Below are 17,387 nucleotides of genomic sequence, written 5' to 3'. Positions count from 1 at the left end.
AGACATTGTCACAAAGGGGGAAACTTTCCTCAGCCCACAAATAAACTTTCCTAAGACATTGTCACAAAGGGGGAAACTTCCTAAGACATTGTCACAAAGGGGGAAACTTTCCTCAGCCCACAAATAAACTTTCCTAAGACATTGTCACAAAGGGGGAAACTTCCTAAGACATTGTCACAAAGGGGAAACTTTCCTCAGCCCACAAATAAACTTTCCTAAGACATTGTCACAAAGGGGGAAACTTTCCTCAGCCCACAAATAAACTTTCATGATTTCAACAAAAGGCAGAAAAACAACCACAGAAGGACACACACAAAATAAAAATCAAGTATATCATCCCTGCTGGTGAGCATTCCATTAAAATTAGGAATCAAAGGAGCCTGCAGCCCTTGGAAATCAACAACAGACTGATCTAGGATGTAAGGAATCAGTATGCAACCAGGTTACCTCCGAGTTGTGTGTTTCTAGTCTGGCACTGAGGACAATGGGAAAGGCTGATGGATGGCTCCAAAATGCCTCTTTGTGACACACACAGCAAGATGTCAAGCAGACAGATCTAAATGATGCAAGCATACAGCTGTATCACAGGCAGATATTAAAGAAATGCAACATGTGCAGCAGCAACAACCTCCTGTCACCACGTGAGGTACCTCTGGAAGTCTTCTCCTCCTCCAAGGCGTGGGAAAGCTCAGCAGACACCTCCCTCCAATGCTAATGGGCCTCGTGTCTTCATCCATCTCCTGTGGCAGCAGCAGAACAGAGCCTGCCATGAAACCAGTCTGCAGTCCTGGGGGACTGCCAAGCTGTTCTGGGGATGGCAAACCTTTGCATCTCTCTTCCATCTTGTGCCTTTCTTTGGAGAGAAGTGAGTTCGATGGGAGATTTACAGTCTGGGCATCACCCCTCTGCACCCCATTATTTATTTATTCATTCAGTTTCTTCCCTGAAGCTTTACCCAGACACCAGGCAGACCGATAGCTCATTCATGGAAGGGTTTTCCACCCTTCCTCAAGCTGTAATTTCTCTGAGAAATAACTATTATCAGTCCCCCTTTTAGGGAAGAGCAGCAAAAGGAGTCAGCTGCCCATGTCTCTGGTTTTGCACACCTTGGTGTCATAGAATCATAGAATCATAGAATATTCAGGGTTGGAAGGGACCTTTAAGATCATCTAGTTCCAACCCCTCTGCCATGGGCAGGGACACCTCCCAGTAGATCAGGTTGCTCAGCCCAACCTTAAAAACTTCCAGGGATGAGGCCTCAGCAGTGCAGAGTTATTAGGGGGAATATTCCATCCTCTTAGTGGTCCCCTCACTACAGCAATCAGTGCCCAACAGATCTTCACAGAGACTCCTAGAAGGCTCTGCTCCAGCAGGTGACACTGGTGGCACAAGCCATTGGTCTGTCTTGGCCAAGGTCATGGGGTAAAGAAATGACAGGTCCAGGAAAGGGCAGGGGAATTAATCAGGTTTCCTAACTCTGTCCCATATCCTCCTGATTAGACAGAATCCTCTTACAGCAGCCCAAATTAGCTACTCCTCAGCTCTGAAAACGTGTTCAGCAAGAACTCCCCACCAAAGGATGCATCCCAACCACCAGAGAGACTCACACACCAACAGTGGGGTGCCCCAAGCATGTGCTCTCCTTGTAAAAGCCCCAGTAAAGCCACTGCAGAACACTTTTAACCTGAAAAGACTGAGTAGCTGCAATATTTTTCATTTGTGTCCAACACAAAGATGCCAGACTGCTGAGAGGTTTATGCTCTGGGCTGCTTTGTGCAGTCTGCAAGGTTGTGCTGTCAGCAGCTTCAGCTGGAAGGGACCCATCAGGATCATCAAGTCCAACTCCTGTCCCTCTGTAGGGCACCCCAAGAATCACACCATGTGCCTAAGAGCATCACCCAAATGCTCCTTGGTGTTTCTGTCCTTTCCTCCAAGCAGAGCTTGTCCATCCTCAATTGTTTGCTGCAGCCTCTGTCCCCATCACTCCAAAGGCCATTGGTTCTCTGGCAAATCTTCAGGGAGGTTAAAGCAGCCCAGCTCCTCTGTGATCAGTGTTCTTCTCACATGGAAGCTGAAAATGGTCAAAGAAGACACAAAGTCAGAATGAAAAATTCAAAGCTGGTGTTTTAATGGTGGTAATTACACAGCCAGCCAGTTGGGGACTTTTGGAATGACATTCAACAAATGGAGCCTGTCAGGATCCAGAAGGATTGGTCTGGGGTTTTTTTTTTTTGTTGTTTTTTTATAACATGCTCTTTCTCAGAACAAATTAAAAATTGTCTTCCATGTCTGTTTGCACTGCTTATGTTCCAAAATATGAGGCAAGTAGGGCACTGGGTGTAGTTACTGAACCAGCACTGAGCATGCCATTTCCCCCTGGGTGTTTGAGATTGGGTCTAGACAGAGTAAAACTTTATAAAGGTTTTTTTTTTTAATTTTTTTTTTTTACAAAAGACTTTTGTAAAACTGGTGGCCTAAGGCTGTTAACATTGCCCAGAGCTTCAGAAGATTCCTGCCTCCAGGTACACCCATGGAAAAATCTGGCCAGGGGTACCAGTGATTCCCTCTGCTCTGTGGAGCTGTATGGATAAGGGCTCGGACAGGTGGAGAACCTGAGCAAGAAACAGGGAGGAGATGATTTCCACCTGCACTTCCCAGCTTCCTGATCCTCAGGAAAAGCAGCACATTTGTGTTGATTGCAATAAAGGTTCTTCCTCTGCCATTCACTGCCTTTGATCCACTGCAGCCAGTGTTCATCATATAAAGCACCCAGCTGCATAAAGTTCATCTGTATTTGCTGATGACACTAAGTGGGTGGGGGACAGACACATCAGATGGAGCCCCATCTTCCAGAAGACCTGGGAAAGCTGGAAAAGAGGGCTAGCAAGAAGAGCATGGAGCTGGACAATGACAGGACAAAACCCTCTACCTGGGAAGACACAACTGAAGACCCCAGCCCAAGCCAGGATCCCTGCAGCTGAGAAGAACCTCAGGGTCCTGGTGGACAATAAACTGAAGAGAAGTCCTCAGTGCACTGCAGCAGCAGCAAGAAAACCAAATTGGATCCAAGGCTGCACTGGAGGAGGCAGAATTACTGGTGGAGATAGGAACATGGTCATCCCACTCTGTTTAGAGCTCATCAGGAGGCACCTGGAGAACTGTGTCTGGGTTTGGCCCCATCATTCAAGAAAGATGCAGACAGGGTGGAGAGGGTCCAGGCTGAAAGGAAGCCACAAAGATGATTAATGGGTTCAAGAAGCTGCCCTGTGAAGGGAGGCTGAAGGATTTAGGTCTCTTCTCCCTGGAGAAAGATCAGAGGGGACCTCATCACAGCATTCCAGCCACTATCAGGGAAGAGGCTGCCTCTTCACAGAGAGCCACTGGTAGAAGTTGCACCAGGAAAGGGTTCACCTTGATATAAGAAATAAATTCTTTCCAGGGAGAACAATCATTCACTGGAACAACCTCCCCAGGGATGGGGTTGAGTCCTCATCACTGGAGATTTTCATGATGTGACTGGATGGGGTGCTGGATAACCTCAGCTGGGCTCCCTTTCCCATGAAAGGTTGGGCCAGATGATCTTTGGAGATCTTTTCCAGCTTGGAAGATTTCATATCTTCCCCTGCTTACAAAAGGAAAAAAAAAAAAAAAGAAAAAAAGCTTTTAGGAAGAGGGTCTAGGTTCATTTTAACATGGAGCAAACCCTTTCACCAAAGGGAAGGTCCCTCACCTGCTCTCAGCTACCACTTTCTGCCCCTGCTTTCAGCTGGCAGCAGCCTCTGGGAAGCCACAGCAGATGGATCAAGTAACTGATCAAAAATTAGGATGTATTTTTAGGTCCTTAAGCAGGTTTGCTTCCAGCCAAGCCAGCTCCCTGACTTGGTAAAGAAGGCATGAGCAAAGCAAGTCTGCTGAGAAGTCATTTCCACTGGAAATTTTTCAGGCCAGACAGCAGTAAGATCAGCTTGACCTCAACTTCTGTGGACACGAAGCCACAGAGATGAGCAGGAATAAAGTGGCAGAACACTGGCTCTTGAATTTGAACCATTGAAATCCTAGCAAGACCTGTGAGGAATGTGCTGTCCCTAGAAATAAAACCTCTGACAGGGCAGAGAAACTAAACCAGAGCATTAAAAAAAAAGAAAAAAAATAAATCACTTCCTGCACATTTGCCGTTGAGACACAAAGAAAGGCAATAAAATGCTGAAGAATCCTTAGCAGGAGCAGGTCCTGGAGCTTATGAAAAAGCACAGCAAAGGGTGCAGTAGCTTTGCTTCATCTCCCCAGCAATTGCAGAGCTTCAGGGGGACTTTTGAAGTGTCAGAAACAGAGAGCTCAGCAACATTTGCCCTGAGGAAGCACAAACAGAGGAGTTGAGAAGAAGCTCATGCAATATTCGGGGCATATTTGTGCAGGACTGGATGGTTTACAAGGAATTGCAGGTGCCTGATCTTCATGCTAGCAACCACTTCTTTTTTTTTTTTTGTCTGTACTGTAGCCAGGACTTGTGAGCCTGAGAGAGATTGAATGCTTTGTAATGAAGGTATATTGTAACATTTCTCTCCAGGTGGCACTTTGTTAACAACAATTAGATCCTGATTGATCTTTGAAGGGCTAATTCTCATGTGGTTTGCAAGGGTCCTACAAGGAGCAAGTGTTGAGTGGGGGCACTTTAAAAGTATTAGTGAGGAGAAAAAAAAAAAAAAAAAAGAAGAATAGTGCCATAAGAAATTTGCAATACAATGCCCAAGCCTCCTTTGCAACCCAGAGTAATTTGTTCTTATTCCTGTTATTATCCCCTCGGGCACTAATGGTCACTTTATTAATTAGTTGAAAATTGCATTCTAGGTCAAATGGCAGCTTTTTTCCCTCCCATTGTTGCAAATTGCTGGTGGTATGGCCCAGTAAATGGCAGTGTTACTGAAAAATGGGAAAGATCCTTTGCTTTTCAAGATAAAGCCCATGGACCAGCTGCACTTTCCATGACATTTCTAAGCAGAGCATTTCCCCAGGCCTGCTTTTAAGCAGTTAGAAATTAAAGAGAACTCACTGTCATTGTTAAGATTTCTAATCATAGGCTGTTACTGTATTTGCTCTCTCTCCTCACCCTCCCCCTGCCCCTTCCCATTTTAATTCGAGCTCAGCTCTTTTTCTAAGGTGCATCTCTGCAGTTCTCTGCTTCATTTTTGGGTTTTTTTTTCCCCAGGAGTGTGTTTAGGTGTCCAGTTTTTCTGGTGCAATATTCTAAGGTGCATCTCTGCAGTTCTCTGCTTCCTTTTTGGTTTTTTTTTTCCCCAGGAGTGTGTTTAGGTGTCCAGTTTTTCTGGTGCAACATTCTAAGGTGCATCTCTGCAGTTCTCTGCTTCATTTTTGGTTTTTTTTTCCCCAGGAGTGTGTTTAGGTGTCCAGTTTTTCTGGTGCAACACTTTAGAGACAGCTGCTTTAGCAGAAGGGTTGAGGTACTTACCAACTTCTGAGAAATTAGGTCTGTGGCATCTGAAGTTAAGACCTGAACATTGCAAAAAACCTCTTGAAAACATTTACAGGCTACTGAATGCAGAAACAGAGCAAAACCACAGCCTCAGAAAACAAAATGGGAAATTACAGATCTTGTGTAAGGTTTTTTTTTTCATACAGCAAACTCCCACTGAGGACAATGGAAGTTGAGCCTTTAAACCAGAGGGCTCAGCCCACCAGAAGTGAACATCAAAGCAGTCTATTTTCCATTAACTGCTTTCTGCAGCCTACTGTGCTGGATGCAATCTGTCATCCAAGTCTGTAGTCCAGCAGTCAGGAAAGCCACCAGAAGTCAGAGGGCCTGGGCTCATTTCCCAGCAGAGTCAGCCTAACAGAGCTAAAAGGGTGCAGTTCATCTGCAGTTGGTTGCACAAGGCATCTAAAATAAAGCACAGTCCTTAATTTCTACTTTTCAAGCAAGTCTGGCCTCAAAGCCTCTTCATCTTCTTCTGTAAAGTTACCTTTAAACTCATTTATCTCCCTTTCTGGCCCAGCTTAAAACCAAAAGAAATCAGGGTGGGGAAAAAAAAAAAAAAAAAAGCAAATTAAACCCAACACATCCCTCTGGCCTTTTAGAGGATTAACTGAAGTCACAAGTGGAGTGGGGAAACTTTTTAGATGAGGGCAAAATTCTACAGAATTTCTTACAGAAACTTCCCATGTGCTATACCCTGACATACCCAGAAACACAACTGCTTTGGGGTTGAAACTCTCCTCCTCAAAGGCTCATGCCCAGCACACAAAGGCAAACACATCTTATCCTCCAGCAGCCTGGACTTGTCCTCTAAAAACCTAAAAATACTGCAGGCAGGGATCAGCTGTAGCCCCTACAGAGCATTGCATGGGGTTGTTAGCACCCCCTGAATCACAAGTAACAGAAAAGAAGCCTTTTTCTATTTTTTTTCCTTTTCCTCCCTCAAATCCTGATTTCTAAACCATCAAATTTACCAATCTCATTACTTTGGGTTCTCTACAGACTGATGGGGGGGAGCTAGCAGAGGTTATGGGGGCTTGATGAAGCAATAACACAGGATTGGAACCAAGTGCACACTGACAAATTCAGGATTTCTTTCCTGTTCCCAAAAGGTGTTAGGACAGACAAACTGCCTCTTGTTAACACTTAATATTTCCCCTTTGATGCTATTTTTAAAGTTGCTTCTCACAGCACTTTTTGTTGCCAGGAATTAACACAGCAATCAGTAATGCAAAGAAGTAAAAGAATTCCCTTGTCAGAATAAAAAGAGGATAAATTAGAAAGTTATTTATTACTTCTGCTCAGTCACTCCAGGAAATAATTTGAAAGGTGGCCTTTATATAAAAAAATAAAACCACAATCCCTGTCTACAGACTTGCCAGACAGTTGCAAAATGACACTAAAATATGCAGAGTCATTAAAAAAAATAATAACAGTAATTGTATTGCAGCTATGATGGAAATACATCATACCCTGGGTTCCTGAAGTGTTTTTTAAGCCTAAAACATGTGCACTGGTCACCTTCTTCATGCTGCTGTGCATCACCTCTGCAGCTGCTCTCCCTCTTTTGTTTGGAAATGCAACATCACCAGTGGATTTTTTTGGGATGCCTCCTCTTCACTCCTTCCTGGAGTCTGCCCTCTGCACAGGGAAGGTGGAACTGAAATCATAGAATCATAGAATCCTAGAACTGGCTGGGTTGGAAGGGACCTCAGAGCTCATCAAGTCCAACCCTTGATCCACTCCCGCTGCAGTTCCCAGCCCATGGCACTGAGTGCCACATCCAGGCTCTTTTGAAATATCTCCAGGGATGGAGAATCCACCCCTTCCCTGGGCAGCCCATTCCAGTGTCTGAGCACCCTCTCCAGAAAGAAATTCTTTCTCATGTCCAACCCAAACCTCCCCTGGCACAACTTGAGACCTCTTGTGCCCTCTTGTCTTGCTGAGAGTTGCCTGGGAAAAGAGCCCAACCCCCCCCTGGCTCCAACCTCCTTTCAGGGAGTTGGAGAGAGTGATGAGGTCTCCCCTGAGCCTCCTCTTCTCCAGCCTCAACACCCCCAGCTCCCTCAGCCCTTCCTCACAGGACTTGTGCTGGATCCCTTCCCAGCCTCCTTGCTCTTCTCTGGACCTGCTCCAGCACCTCAATCTCCTTCCTGAGCTGAGGGGCCCAGAACTGGACACAGGACTCAAGCTGTGGCCTCCCCAGGGCTGAGCACAGGGGCAGAATCCCTTCCCTGGACCTGCTGGCCACGCTGTTCCTGAGCCAGCCCAGGACGCCATTGGCCTTTTTGGCTACCTGGGCAAATAACACTGAAATGAACTGAAATGAAGGCTTTGTTCAAGAGAGCAGCACTGCAATTTGCCCAAAGCTACTTAAGGTTCTGAGTCAGCCTTATCACAGAGTTTAAATGCTGTGATCTTTCATATGCATCTTGCCTAACAAGAGGCCTTGGCTTTATCACCAGGATGCCTCAAACCTGGATAAACTTTACCCAGATTGAAAACCCTCCAGCAGAAGGTGGATCAGGGCTAGAGGATGAGGTAGGTAATTAAACCAGAGGGCAAAAGATGATTATCAAAAGGAGGCACATTATACATTTCCATTCTTGGAGATGAGGTCGTCACAAATGAAAATTGAAGGAAATCCAGAGCCTGCTGGGCCTCTGCTGGTAACAAACCAACCAAACTTTGATTAAAATACAGCTGGATCTGATAAAGCTGCCTCCTGAATGCTTACCTGCACTTAAATTCTCCAAATGCCATAAATGACATGCAAGCTCCTCATCACTTTTCTACAAATCACCATTGCTCAAAGGAGGACTTTGGGAATCACCTGCAGCACATTCAGAAATCACATCTGAGGTCAGAGCAATTTTTCCTTTAATTTCCCTTTTTAATAAGAGTCCCAGTGCCAGCTGCATGGCTGGCTACCTGATTTTTGAGACAGGGGCACCATTCTATTAAAAAGAATTCAGTTATCAAGCTCTGTCAGAGGGCTCATATCCAGGAGTGGTTTCTGCACCTTGTACTTGTGTCCTCTGGCACAAAGCAAAGGGTATTTATTACCTCTGTATTACTAACACATTTCCTATCAAAATTCATGCCTAGATTAAGTAGATTAACACTGAATATCCCCCCTTTTACCTATGTGATGACTGATAATAAACCATTGAGTAGGTGGCCTAATGGCTAACTGGGGGAGGAAAAGAACAACCTCAAAGACAGAAGCCAAAAATGTGAAATGTTGGAAGAATCCCTTTTATCACATCTCTGCCTTGATTCCCTCCCTGCCTGCAGAATTTCTGGATTAACAAATCAAATTGTTCCTCTTTGTGGGACTGCTGAGCAGGGGTTGCAAATAAAATCAGTGAGGAGAGGAGAGGCTTCTGCTGATGCTTGTGGATGAAACTATTCCAATATTAAATATAAACATCTAGTGCCACACTCCCTGTGGCTGGAATGCTGCAGCCAGAGTGGTTCTGTGCCACCAAAGAAACCTCTGCTTCCCTAATTTGTGATGTACAGAGATTTGGGAGATAAAACTTGAAATTACTGTAGCTGAAGTCCTGCCTGCACCTGATTTCTAGAGTGTTAAGGTTTCCACTTGTGCACTGACCCAATCCCTACTCAGGACTTGGTTTTGTTTCCTTACTGAACAAACAAATATTCCAGACTGTAGGGTTGGGTTCTTTTTAATCAAGTTAAAAAAAAAACAAACCACAACAAACAGCTACATTTTCCCAGTTGGCAGAAGTAAAACCAAACACCAGTGCTTAATTTTGCAGTAAGATTAATTACCACAGGTTGGTGAGTGAATGCCCTGCTAGCTGCCTCTTTGTTTTTTGCAGACAACTCCACAGCTCCCCACGTGTTCTCTCAGCTACAGAGCCCCAAGAGAACTTCCTACTGCCAATTAAATAATCCAAAGACAATGTAGGATCACCTCAATGCCTAATGTCCTGCCTAGGGCTTCAAAAGCAGGATAAACCAGCAGAATTGGCTTGGAACCAGGTGGTCTCTAAAGTCCCTTCCAACCTAAACCATTCTATAAAGAAATAAGAATGTTTTTCTTGCATTTTTATTTTTCTTCCCAGAGGTTTCTTCACTTCAAATCCATGTTTGCTTTTCCTCTTGCCCTGTACCCATTCAAAGTAACCCTGTAGTCCACATATTCAGGAAATCCTATTAGCCTGGAATCTTTCAGGTGATATTCTTGTGGATGATTTCCTTCAACAGTCTGGTTTATGGTGTTCAGCCCAATTTCAGCCAGGAAAGCAGCACCTCCATGTTTCAACTTCGTGCTTCTGATTTCCCTCTATGATTCTCAGTGGGGAAAAAAAAACCAAACAACAAAAACTTTAGGCTTGGAAATAATAATAAGCAGCTTCTGCTTATGGTCTAACATTAGGAGAAAAAAAACAACCCCAAAACCTCACAGAGAAGCTAACAATTCTTCAGTAGGCAGGGTAATTATTACCAACAATATATAACATACCACAACTAGCACAGCAAAACTCCCACTCTGGCTGTATTTAACTTTGGTTTTTGAGGCCACCAGAAATCTCATCAAAGCCTGAAGGGGGAATTACCAACAAATACTGGTACACAGTCACATTATTGTCAAACACACTCTTACACAACATCAGATTCCTGAAACCAAAGAACTTTTCATAAAACTCAGACCACACTATTCCAAAAGGTTTGAGGGTTTTTCTGTGCTGGGGACTCCAGAGCTGGGCACTCTACTCCAGGTGGGGTCTTACCAGAGGGGAAGATTCACCTTTTTTTCACCTGCTGGTCACACTTTTTTTGATGCAGCCCAGGATCCAGTCAGCTTGCTGGGCTCTGAGGGCACACTGCCACCAGAAAGCTCAAGTCCTTTTCCTCAGGGATGTTCTTTAGGGATGTTCTCAACCCATTCTCCACCCAACTTGTGTTTGGGATTGCTGTGACCCAGGTGCAGCACCATTGGGCTCAGTGACCTTCCTGAGGCTGGCACAGTTCCACCTCCCAAGCTCACTCTGGGGGCCATCACTTCCCTCCAGTCCTCTGCTCTCTCCCACCTGTACTCTGTCCAGCTCTCTTGGGGTAATCTCCTCAGCATGGAGTGAAACAGTCTCACCAACACCTGCAAAAGATGTTACAGGGGTGTCAACGGGGACAGGGGTCTGCCCAGGAGCAGGGAAGGGCAGAACTGGGTCCAGTTTTGCAGCCCCCAACATCAAGTGGGACAGGAGCTGTTGGAGTGAGTACCAAGGAGGGCCCTGGAGATGATCAGAGGGCTGGAGCACCTTTCCTATGGAGACAGACTGAGAGAGTTGGGGTTCTTCAGCCTGCAAGAGGCTCTGGGAAGAACTGCCAGGGGTTCCAGGAAAGCCAGGGAGGGACTTTTTACAAGGGCATGGAGTAATGGGACAAGGGGGAATGGCTTCCAACTACAAGAGGGCGGATTTAGGTCAGATATTAGGAAGAAATTCTTTATAGTGTCAGGGTGCTGAGCCCCTGTCCCAGGCTGCCCAAGGAAGCTGTGGCTGCCCCATCCCTGGCAGGGGCTCAGCCCAGCTTGGATGGGGCTTGGAGCAGCCTGGGCTGGGGGAGGTGTCCATGCAGAGGGGTTGGGAAGGGATGAGCTTTGAGGTTCCTTCCAACCCAACCCAGTCTGTGATTCTGTGATTCTGCCCCTCCTGCCAGGACTGCAGCCAATCCACACAACACACCCCGGGCATCCATCCCAGCTTCACCATGGGCACCTACACAGGGAATCTGAGCAGCTCCTTGGCCTCTGCCTGTCAGCAGTGTCAAGGTTGCTGCTGCCACAGAGATGGCTGCAGGTGAGCCATCTGCATGATGGGGATGAACAAATAAAGCAATGGCTGTCTGGTGTCTGTGAAATAAAAGGACATAAAATATAGGCCAGCTTTTATAAAGGCCGTGGGTCTGCAATAAGGCTGTCTCCAGAGTGGCTGTGTGGATGCTGGGAAGCCTTTAGGTTTGGAAAAGAAACAAATTCAAGGATTTTTTGCCCCACTGTCAGATGAACTGGTGTAAATCTGGACACGGCAGATCTGCCCAGCAGTTCACAGGATTCATTTGCAGTGACCACTGCCAGGGACTCTCAGCAAGTCCCGTCCTGTCCTGCCCACTCCAGCCGGGACAGTCCTATCCCTACCCCACAAAGCCTCCAAAGTCCCTCCCCAGCTTTCTCGTAGCCCCCTCCAGCCCCTGGAAGGGGCCACAAGCAGGACGGGCAGTGAGAAATGGCTCGAAATGGCTCGAAATGGCTCGAAATGGCTCGAAATGGCTCGAAATGGCTCCAAAGCCCCAACCCAGGCAGGACCCGCTGCTCCTCACTCCCTCCCTCCCTCCCTCCCTGAGCGGCTGCCGCCTTCCCCACCGCAACAGCCCCAGCCCAGGCTCCCAGTGCCGGTCCCCAAGAGCCCCAGAGCCCCCAAGCCGGCCCTACCTGTGGAGCAGCAGCAGGCGATGGCTGATGCGGGGCGTTCCGCTCCGCTGAGGAACCGCGCAGCACCGCAGCCCTCGCACCCCCCCAGGCCCCGGCCCGGCAGCGCCGCAGACGCAGCAGCCGGCAGGGGGCGCTCTCGGGAGACGGCGGAGACCGCGCGCCAACGGGCAGGAGCGCGGGGATTGGCCCGCCCGGGTCACGTGACCCCTCCTCGCCTCACCCTCCCCCGGGGGCGCTGAGCGGGAGGGAGCGCAGCAGCCTTCATCATCTTCATCATCATCATCAGTCTCATCACCAGCATCAGCAACCTCATCATCATCATTATCCTCTTCCTCCTCCTCATCATCATCTTCATCAGCATCCTCATCCTCATTCTCATCATCACCATCCTCATCATCCTCCTCCTCCTCATCATCAGCATCCCCATCCTTATCATCATCACCATCCTCCTCTTCCTCCTCCTCTTCCTCATCATCCTCATTATCATCATCACCATCCTCATCATCATCTTCATCCTCCTCCTCCTCATCATCATCCTCATCCTTTCTCCTCCTCTTCATCATCCTCTTCATCATCAGCATCATCCTCATCACCATTGTTCTCCTCTTCTTCCTCCTCCTCTTCTCATCCTCATCATCATCATCACTATCCTCTTCCTCAACCTCATCACCATCCTCATCATCTTCCTTCTCATCATCCTCATCCTCTTTCTCCTCCTAACCGTCTTCATCATCATCATCCTCATCCTCATCACCATCCTCCTCTTCTTCTTCCTCCTCCTCCTCATCCTCATCATCCTCATCCTCATCATCCTCACCATTCTCCTCCTCTTCCTTAACCTCATCACCACCATCCTCATCATCTTCCTTCTCCTCATCATCCTCATCCTTTCTCCTCCTCCTCATCACCATCTTCATCATCATCCTCATCATCACCATCCTCCTCCTCTTCCTCCTCATCCTCATCATCCTCACCATCCTCCTCCTCTTCCTTAACCTCATCACCACCATCCTCATCATCTTCCTTCTCCTCATCATCCTCATCCTCTTTCTTCTCCTCCTCATCACCATCTTCATCATCATCCTCATCATCACCATCCTCCTCCTCTTCTTCCTCCTCTTCCTCCTCCTCCTCTTCCTCCTCATCCTCTTCCTCAACCTCATCACCATAATCCTCATCATCATCTTCCTTCTCCTCATCATCCTCCTTCTCCTCCTTCTCTTCCTCCTCCTCCTCCTCCTCCTCCTCCTCCTCATCATCATCATCCTCCTCATCCTCCCCCTCCTCCTCTTCATCCTGCTCCTGCTCCTCCTCCTCCTCACCCCCAGGCCCCCACATGTCCCACAGAAGGACCTGAACCCCTTTTCTGCAGCAGCAGAGCCTGGAGCTGTGCAGGGAAGGTGCCGAGAGGAATTTCATCCCTGACTCAGCCCCTTCCCTCTCAGGGGTTTTGTTCCTCAGGGGATCTTCAGGACATCATCATCCTCCTCATCATCCTCTTCCTCCTCCTCCCCCACCAGCACACACCAAATACCAGTTGGTTTCCCCTTCCTTCAGAATTTCACCCAAATTCTAAGCAGCCACCTGCACCTGGAGGGGGATGTGGTGCTGGCTCCAACCTGAGGTGTTTCATAAATAACTCAGCACCCATGGAGGAGAATTCCAGGTGTTCCAGAAGAGGACTCTGTTTGACTCAGAATAATGGGACACTAAAGCTGCAGCAGTTACAAAACCAAAAAAAACCATCTTTATAAATTTCTGGAGTGTTCTGTCCAACCTCTTCTCCTTCATCTGACCTTTTAATTTAAATTTTTTTAGTAATATTCATATTAGCAGATGATTTTCTTAAAAAATTCAAGTAATAACTTGAAGGGTTACCTTGTGGTACCAATTTATGATCCTATGGTGCTGTTTTCTTCTCATTCTCTTGAGACTCAGGTACCATGAAAAGGAGCCACGTGACAGAAAAACTACATTTAAAAGTTGTGACATGGTTGCAAACACTTTAAAAATACTCATTTTTTGTCCAAGACAGCACTTTCAGAATCATTTAACATAAAGGTTTAACAGAAGACACATAAAAGCTTTGACAGCAGAACCAGATGAACTTGAATTAATTTGGTTGGAGAGCAGCCAGACAGAGAGGGACCTGGGAGTCTGGATTGCCAGGAAGGTGACCATGAGCCAGCAGTGTGCCCAGGTGGCCAAGAAGGCCAATGGCATCCTGGGCTGGCTCAGGAACAGCGTGGCCAGCAGGTCCAGGGAAGGGATTCTGCCCCTGTGCTCAGCCCTGGGGAGGCCACAGCTTGAGTCCTGTGTCCAGTTCTGGGCCCCTCAGCTCAGGAAGGAGATTGAGGTGCTGGAGCAGGTCCAGAGAAGAGCAAGGAGGCTGGGAAGGGATCCAGCACAAGTCCTGTGAGGAAGGGCTGAGGGAGCTGGGGGTGTTGAGGCTGGAGAAGAGGAGGCTCAGGGGAGACCTCATCACTCTCTACAACTCCCTGGATCCTGGTTGGAGTCAGGTTTAGCCCCAATGGGATGAGGTTCAACATTCCAAGTGCTGCACTTTGGCCACAACAACCCCCTGGGGAGCTCCATGGGGCACAGAGGGGCAGAAAGGGACCTGGGATTGCCAGGAAGCTGAAGAGGAGCCAGCAGTGTGGCCAAGAATCCCAAGGGCATCCTGGATGAGGAAGAGTGTGGCCAGCAGGTCCAGGGAAGGGATTCTGCCCCTGGGGAGGCCACAGCTTGAGTCCTGAGTCCAGTTCTGGGCCCCAAAATTCAGGAAGGAGATGGAGGCCCAAAGGAGGCAACTGGGCTGGTGAAGGGATCCAGCACAGATCCTCTGAGGAGAGGCTGAGGGAGCTGGGGGTGTTGAGGCTGGAGAAGAGGAGGCTCAGGGGAGACCTCATCACTCTCTACAACTCCCTGAAAGGAGGTTGGAGCCAGGGGGGGGTCAGGCAGATATCAGTAGGATAAGAGGGCACAGACTAAAGAATTTTTTCCTAATATCCAACCTAAACCTCCCCTGGCAGAGCTGAAGCTCTGCCAGGGGAGGTTTAGGCTGGATATTAGGAAAGGATTCTTTGCAGAGAGGGTGCTCAGCCATTGGAATGGGCTGCCCAGGGAAGGGGTGGATTCTCCATCCCTGGAGATATTTCCAAAGAGCCTGGATGTGGCACTCAGTGCCATGGGCTGGGAACTGCAGCGGGAGTGGATCAAGGGTTGGGCTTGATGAGCTCTGAGGTCCCTCCCAACCCAGCCAGTTCTAGGATTCTATGAATTCTGGTTTTGCTCCACCACCCAGGACTGGTCCCTCCTTTTTCAGACATAATTTTGTCATGATCATTTTTCATAAATGAGTCAACCAGGATTCTGTGAAATGCTCCAAACAGTGCTACCTGGAACCTAAATAATTGTGTCACAACACCCCCTGATTTCCTCCCCTAAGCTATAGGCTGGGGTAAAAAGGGATACAAAATAAAATGGAATTAAAAATGAGGCTGGATATATTTCTGATTAAAGCCTTCCCACCCCCCATTCTTGATAAAGTGATGAAGTTTTTCTCATCTTCAGCATTTCCTAAAAAAATTCTCTTGCTCTCTTATCCATTTTCATCACTTCCCAGGAGGAGCAGGGGTCACCTGGGTGACAAAAAAAAAAAAAAGAAAAACCCTTGTGAGGGGCCAAATAAAGACACAAAAACAGCAACACGAGGAACAAATCCAGAATTTTCAGGATGAGATTTTTTTGTGGTTTGGGTGAAACCACCACAATGATGAGTTGTGGGGTCAGGGACCTGAGTTATGGAATTACAGAAGGGTTGGAAAAGGGAATTCCAAAGGTCCAACCACTCTGCTGTGAGCTGGGACATCTCCAACCTGACCTCAAACGTGTCCACGTAAGTGCTGGGGACATTTTTTTTTCCAGTTAATGCAATTTTCACACTTCACGACTTAAATTGGGATTTCTGCCTGATTTCTTTTTCTGCCTGAAGACAGGAATTAAGTAGAGCACTTCTGATTTTTTTTAATTTTTTTTTTTTTTAACTGAATGGGCATGCAAAGGGGAGAAGCAAGCTGTTGTAATCTCTAAAATAGTTTCTTAAAAAATACAAGTCATAACTTGAAGGGTTACCCTGTGGTAACTTGTGGTACCAATTTACCAATAAATGATCCTATGGTGCTCTTAAAAAAGCATCTGGACTTTTTATTTAAATTTTTTTAGTAATATTCATATTAGCAGATGATTTTCTTAAAAAATACAAGTAATAACTTGAAGGGTTACCTTGTGGTACCAATTTACCAGTATCTGATCCTATGGTGCTCTTAAAAAAGCATCTGACCTTTTAATTTAAATTTTTTTAGTAATATTCATATTAGGAGATGATTTTCTTAAAAAATACAAGTAATAGCTTGAAGGGTTACCCTGTAGTAACTTGTGGTACCAATTTATGATCATAGGATGCTGTTAAAAATGCACGTGCTCTTTTATTTTAAATTTTTTTAGTAATATTCATATTAGCAGATGATTTTCTTAAAAAATTCAAGTAATAGCTTGAGGGGTTACCTTGTGGTACCAATTTACCAATATCTGATCCTATGGTGCTCTTAAAAATGCACATGCTCTTTTATTTTAATTTTTTTTAGTAATATTCATATTAGCAAATTATTTTCTTAAAAAATACAAGTAATGGCTTGAGGGGTTACCCTGTGGTAACTTGTGGTACCAATTTACCAATTTATGATCCTATGGTGCTCTTAAAAAAGCATCTGGACTTTTTATTTTAAATTTTTTTAGTAATATTCATATTAGCAGATGATTTTCTTAAAAAATTCAAGTAATAACTTGAAGGGTTACCTTGTGGTACCAGTTTACCAATTTATGATCCTATGGTGCTCTTAAAAAAGCATCTGACCTTTTAATTTAAATTTTTTTACTAATATTCATATTAGCAGATGATTTTCTTAAAAATACAAGTAATAGCTTGAGGGGTTACCCTGTAGTAACTTGTGGTACCAATTTATGATCCTATGGTGCTGTTAAAAATGCACATGCTCTTTTATTTTAAATTTTTTTAGTAATATTCATATTAGCAGATGATTTTCTTAAAAAATACAAGTAATAACTTAAAGGGTTACCTTGTGGTACCAATTTACCAATATCTGATCCTATGGTGCTGTTAAAAATGCACATGCTCTTTTATTTTAAATTTTTTTATAATATTCATATTAGCAAATTATTTTCTTAAAAAATTCAAGTAATAGCTTGAGGGGTTACCTTGTGGTACCAATTTACCAATATCTGATCCTATGGTGCTCTTAAAAATGCACATGCTCTTTTATTTTAATTTTTTTTAGTAATATTCATATTAGCAAATTATTTTCTTAAAAAATACAAGTAATAGCTTGAGGGGTTACCCTGTAGTAACTTGTG

At 45.8% G+C, this 17,387-nt stretch overlaps 1 protein-coding gene and 1 long non-coding RNA gene across 5 annotated transcripts in view; both read right to left on the bottom strand.

The window, feature by feature from the left end:
• Positions 1 to 9,553: 9,553 nt before the first annotated feature.
• On the bottom strand, positions 9,554 to 12,151 carry LOC139795483 (uncharacterized). Of its 2 annotated transcripts, none has more exons than XR_011725507.1 (3): positions 11,955 to 12,151; positions 10,555 to 10,619; positions 9,554 to 9,814 (listed from the first exon to the last, which is right to left on the bottom strand). It is a non-coding gene; the product is annotated as an uncharacterized lncRNA (long non-coding RNA). The 2 variants fall into 2 exon arrangements; XR_011725506.1 differs by having other exon boundaries at positions 9,554 to 9,806.
• A 3,286-nt stretch (positions 12,152 to 15,437) lies between these two features.
• The window catches only part of FAM120B (family with sequence similarity 120 member B), a 48,779-nt gene continuing 46,829 nt past the window's right edge, over positions 15,438 to 17,387 (bottom strand). For all 3 annotated transcript variants that reach the window (XM_071738908.1, XM_071738910.1, XM_071738907.1), the window contains one exon: positions 15,438 to 15,595. In XM_071738908.1, coding sequence (XP_071595009.1) covers positions 15,592 to 15,595 — 4 coding nt within the window. In that variant the 3' untranslated portion in view covers positions 15,438 to 15,591. The remainder of the gene's footprint in view (positions 15,596 to 17,387) is intronic.

This window comes from Heliangelus exortis, chromosome 3, assembly GCF_036169615.1.
Source record: "Heliangelus exortis chromosome 3, bHelExo1.hap1, whole genome shotgun sequence".
Lineage (NCBI taxonomy): Eukaryota > Metazoa > Chordata > Aves > Apodiformes > Trochilidae > Heliangelus > Heliangelus exortis.
This window is presented reverse-complemented; position numbering and strand designations above follow the sequence as displayed.